A 5,000-nucleotide genomic window follows, 5' to 3' on the forward strand; every position below is an offset into this window, starting at 1 on the left:
TGTGCATGTCAAAGTCAAAGTCAAAGTCAGCTTTATTGTCAATTTCTTCACATGTTCCAGACATACAAAGAGATCGAAATTACGTTTCTCACTATCCCACGGTGAAGACAAGACATATTTTACCAATTTAGGTCCACAGACAAACATAACATTCAAGTAAACAAAAAAGTAAGTAAATAAGTAAATAAGAGGGCACATATAATAATGAAAAAAAAATAAGAGCAGCAAAATGTGGTTGAAATTGTGCATAGACAGTCAATAAAAATACTAGTGCAAATTCAGGCCAATAAAAGGCTTGGGTAGTTCTGTTTTGACCTAAGTAAGAAGAAAGTGGCATAGTGGTGCAAGTTATGTAAGAGCAGCAGAAGTGTTGTGTTTCAGGACAACAACACCAGTTGTAAAGTGTACAAGTGTGCAAGTGTGCAAGTGTGCAAGTGGAGTAGTGCAGGCTGACCATTTTGGGTCCAATGTCCAGGATGTTATGTAGCTGAGGGTGGAGGGGGGAGGAGGGGGAGAGTTCAGCATCCTTACGGCTTGGTGTATGAAGCTGTTGGTGGAGTCTGGTAGTCTTGGGGCGCGGGCTTCTGTACCTCTTCCCAGAGGGCAGTAGATCAAACAGATTGTGGCCGGGGTGACTTGCATCACTCACAATTTTGGTAAGCCTTCTTGGTGAGGTGGGTGGTGTAAATGTCCTTCAGGGAGGGAGTGAAGCACCAATAATCCTTCCAGCTGTGTTCACTATGCGCTGCAGGGCTTTCCTGTTGTATTCAGTGCAGCTTCCGCCCCACACAGCGATACAGCTGGAGAGGATGCTCGATGGTGCCTCGGTAGAATGTGGTCATGATGGCTGGTGGAGCACTTGCTGCGCCTGAGTTTCACTTAGGAAGTACAGGCGGCTGAGCTCTCTTAAGCCAGTGATGCAGTGTTGGTGGTCAGGAGAGGTCTTCACTGATGTGCACCCCCAGGAATTTGGTGCTGCTCGCTCTCTCCACCACAGCACCGTCGATGGTCAGTGGCAGGTGTTGGGTGTGACCTCTCCGGAGTCAACAACAATCTCTTTGGTCTTGCTGGCGTTCAGCAGGAGGTTGTTGTCCCTGCACCCGTGGTCAGATGGTGGACCTCCAACCTGTATTGAGTCTCGTCGCCCTTGGTGATGAGACCCACCAGAGTTGTGTCGTCAGCAAATTTCACTATGTGATTGTTGCTGTAGGTTGCAGTGCAGTCATCGTCAGCAGGGTGAAGAGCAGCGGAGTGAGCCGCAGCCTTAGGGGGCCCCTGTGCTCAGTGTGATGCTGCTTGAGGTATTGTTGCCAACCGCATTACTACTTGGGGCCTCTGACAGAGGAAGTCCAGTAGCCAGTTGCAGAGGTAGGTACTGAGTCCCAGTTTGTCAAGTTTGCAGATGAGTTGTTGTGGTATTATGGTGTTGAATGCAGAACTGAAGTCTATAAACAGCAATCTCACATATGAGTCTCTTTTTTCCAGGTGGGTGAGGGGCTGGGTGGAGGGCAGAGCAGATTGCATCCTCTGTAGACCGCTTGGCTGGGTAGCTCGGTATGCAAACTGGAAGGGTCCAGGGTGGGGGAGAATGGCTTTGATATGTGACATGACAAGCCGCTCAAAGCACTTCATGATGATGGGTGTCAGTGCCACAGGGCGGTAGTCATTGAAGCAGGATGGAGCAGTTTTCTTGGCACAGGTATGATGGTGGCAGCTTTGAAACATGATGGGACGATGGCTTGCTTCAGGGAAGTGTTAAAGATGTCTGTGAAGACATCCTTAAGCTCCCTGCACAGTCCTTCAGCGCCACGACCTGGGATGTTGTCTGGACCTGTTGCCTTACACGGTGTTGATGGCAGCAAGTGTCCTCTTCACGCTGTTGGCAGAGAGGCACAGGGGCTGCTCATGTAGAGGGATGGGTCTTCTGTGGGCAGGTGCTGTTTTTGTGCTTCAAGGCAAGCAAAGCGGTTCAGGTTGTTGAGCAGAGGGATGTTGCTCTCACAGCTCTGTGGCGGGTGAGTGTGTGTGTGTGTGTGTGTGTGTTTGTGTGTTTTGTGTGCGTGCGTGCGTGCGTGCGTGCGCGGGTGTGTGTGTGCGTGTGTGTGTGTGTGTGAGTGCGTGCGGTCGGTGCAGCCTCTAAGCAGCATCACACTAAGCAGCATCTGCACTAAGCAGCATCACAGCCCTGCACTAAGCAGCATCACAGCACCTGCTTTATAATTCCTCACGGGATCAAAAGATACTTTTCCTGATCACCACGCTGGCTTTACCACCATGTTTTATCATTCCTGATCACCATGATCACCATGCTTCTGGACTTTATCATTCCTGATCACCATGCTTCTGGACTTTATCATTCCTGATCACCATGCTTCTGGACTTTATCATTCCTGATCACCATGTTTCTGGACTTTATCATTCCTGCTCATCATGCTTCTGGACTTTATCATTCCTGATCACCATGCTTCTGGACTTCTTTGGCTTGAACTTCATTCGGGCCCAAGTTGCCACACCATTGAGTGCCTTCAGGATCCACCTTGCTTGCACATGGGTTGCTGTTGCTATGGTGAATTGCACATGGGTTGCTGTTATTATGGTGAGTTGCACATGGGTTCCTGTTGCTATGGTGAGTTGGTCCATGAAGCCTCATAGTGGAGGTAATGTCCATAGCTGCATTGATGAGGTCATGAGGGTTTGATGTATAAGTAAGTATATAAGTAAGTATATAAGTCAGTATATAAGTGAGTATATACGTGGTTGATGGTTTGATGCATATGCACTGGCCAAGTCGAGCCGGACAAATGTTAGATTTCCTTTGCTCTCCTTGGCCTCTCGAATCAGCTGACTGAGGATGCTTATGTCCATATCCTGATGTCCAAACACCCAGGGAAGCCTGGTATGGCGCTCCTCCGGACTGAATCAACATATTTGTTCTTCACCATGTAGGGACACACACACACACACACACACACACACACGCTACTGCATGCTAGCCCAGCTCCTTATCCTTATGGTGTAACCGCTTTGGTTCCCGAGTCACGCTAATCTGTCTATGTTACCTGATTAGTCTGCTGTACGTGTAGGGGAGCCTTCGCCATTTATTAACCGTGACATTTCATACCGCTGTTATAGTAAAATCGGTTAACCGACATATCTAGTGTGTGTGTGAGAGAGAGAGAGAGAGAGAGACATACCTACTTGGCCGGTGGCCACCACATTGGGGAACTTGGGGTGTTGATTGATGGTCAAACAGAGAATGTCATCACTGTGTTCTGTGTAGAAGCTCTGGCAAGCTGCGCACACACACATTAAACACACACACACACACACACAACAACACACACACACACATTAAACACACACACACACACACACACACACACACACACACACACACACACACACACACACACATTAAACACACACACACATTAAACACACACACTCACACACACACATGGTCTCAAATGCCTTGCTTTGTATTCTCTGATGTTATGGGAGCTATTTTATTGGGAAATGGAAGCTTACACCACATGCAGGGGTGCCAATAATTGTGGAACTTCCCTGCTGAAACAAACTTTAGCTTTCGCTGGTCTTTGCTGGTTTTCTTCCAGCTCTTGCTGGTCTTTGCTGGTGTAGCTGGTTGGGCCATCAGCTGGATATGCTGGTGTGACCATCTGAGGAAGCTGGTCATGCTGGTGTGACCAGCATGTCATGTCGGATACAGCAGGTGTAAGATGGTCATGCTGGTGACCAGCCTGTCAAGCTTGACATTGTTGGTGTAAGATGGTTTATGCTGGTTTGCTAGAATGACCAACATAAGCTGGCATGGCCAGTTAAACCAGCCGTGTAGACCAGCAACACCAACTAAAATGACCAGCTTGAGGTGGTACGACAAGGAAAACCAGCTGAATTACCATCATAAGCTGGGTAAACCAGCTGAAGGTATGTTTTCACAAGAGATTTGCTGGTCTAGCTGGTCAATCATCGGGTGGTCAAACAAGCTGGTTAACCAGCAAACTGCCTTTAGCTGGTCAGGCTGTTTTTCTCAGCAGGGTTGTCTTTTTGTTAAAATTATTTATTTCTTTATTCATTTTTCTTTCTCATAATACATTTCTTTAAGGCTGGAATTTTCCTCATTGTTTTGATTATGAGATTACGATCACCAAAAAACAATACCTGATTTTAGTCAACTTTACCAAAGGTGCCTGGACCACTGTAATGCAAAGTGTGTGTGTGTTTATGAAAATGAGAGAGGTGTTTTGAGTGTAACAAGTGTGTGTGTGTGTGTGTTTATGAAAATGAGAGAGGGAGTTGAGTACAGTGTGTGTGTGTGTGTGTGTGTGTGTGTGTGTGTGTGTGTGTACGCATACCGGTGGTCAGGTTGAGTACGATGCCCACAGATGCCGTGTGGTAGATTATATCATACCGGTGGTCAGGTTGAGTACAGTGCGTGCGTGTGTGTGTGTGTGTGTGTGCGTGTGTGTGTGTGTGTGTACGCATACCGGTGGTCAGGTTGAGTACGATGCCCACAGATGCCGTGTGGTAGATTATATCATACCGGTGGTCAGGTTGAGTACAGTGTGTGCGAGTGTGTGCGTGTGTGTGTGTGTGTGTGTGTGTGTGTGTGTGTGTGTGTGTGTGTGTACGCATACCGGTGGTCAGGTTGAGTACGATGCCCACAGATGCCGTGTGGTAGATTATATCAGCCCCGTCGTTTAGGTAGTGCACATTGTTGCGACAGTCATTACCACGGTAACCAAATACCAGCTCCAGCACAAGGTCCTACAGAAAGCCAGAAAAGTCAAGGTCAAAGGTTATCTCCACGGCAACTGATCACAGAATGTTTATGGTATGGACCTTAACCTCTGACTTGTTATGAAGACAGACCCTCAACCCCCATACAAACACTCACAGATACACTGTACCATAGATATCAACCCCATACAAACACTCACAGATACACTGTACCATAGATATCAACCCCATACAAACACTCA

General features: G+C 47.5%; 1 protein-coding gene across 1 annotated transcript in view; it reads right to left on the reverse strand.

Annotated features, from left to right (window-relative positions):
- eml5 (EMAP like 5) overlaps nucleotides 1-5,000 on the reverse strand; it is a 119,759-nt gene that overhangs the window by 35,388 nt on the left and 79,371 nt on the right. Inside the window, 2 exon segments of the mRNA XM_048249361.1 lie at nucleotides 3,195-3,293; nucleotides 4,656-4,785. Of these exon segments, the coding sequence (XP_048105318.1) occupies nucleotides 3,195-3,293; nucleotides 4,656-4,785 (229 nt within the window).

This window comes from Alosa alosa, chromosome 1, assembly GCF_017589495.1.
Source record: "Alosa alosa isolate M-15738 ecotype Scorff River chromosome 1, AALO_Geno_1.1, whole genome shotgun sequence".
Lineage (NCBI taxonomy): Eukaryota > Metazoa > Chordata > Actinopteri > Clupeiformes > Clupeidae > Alosa > Alosa alosa.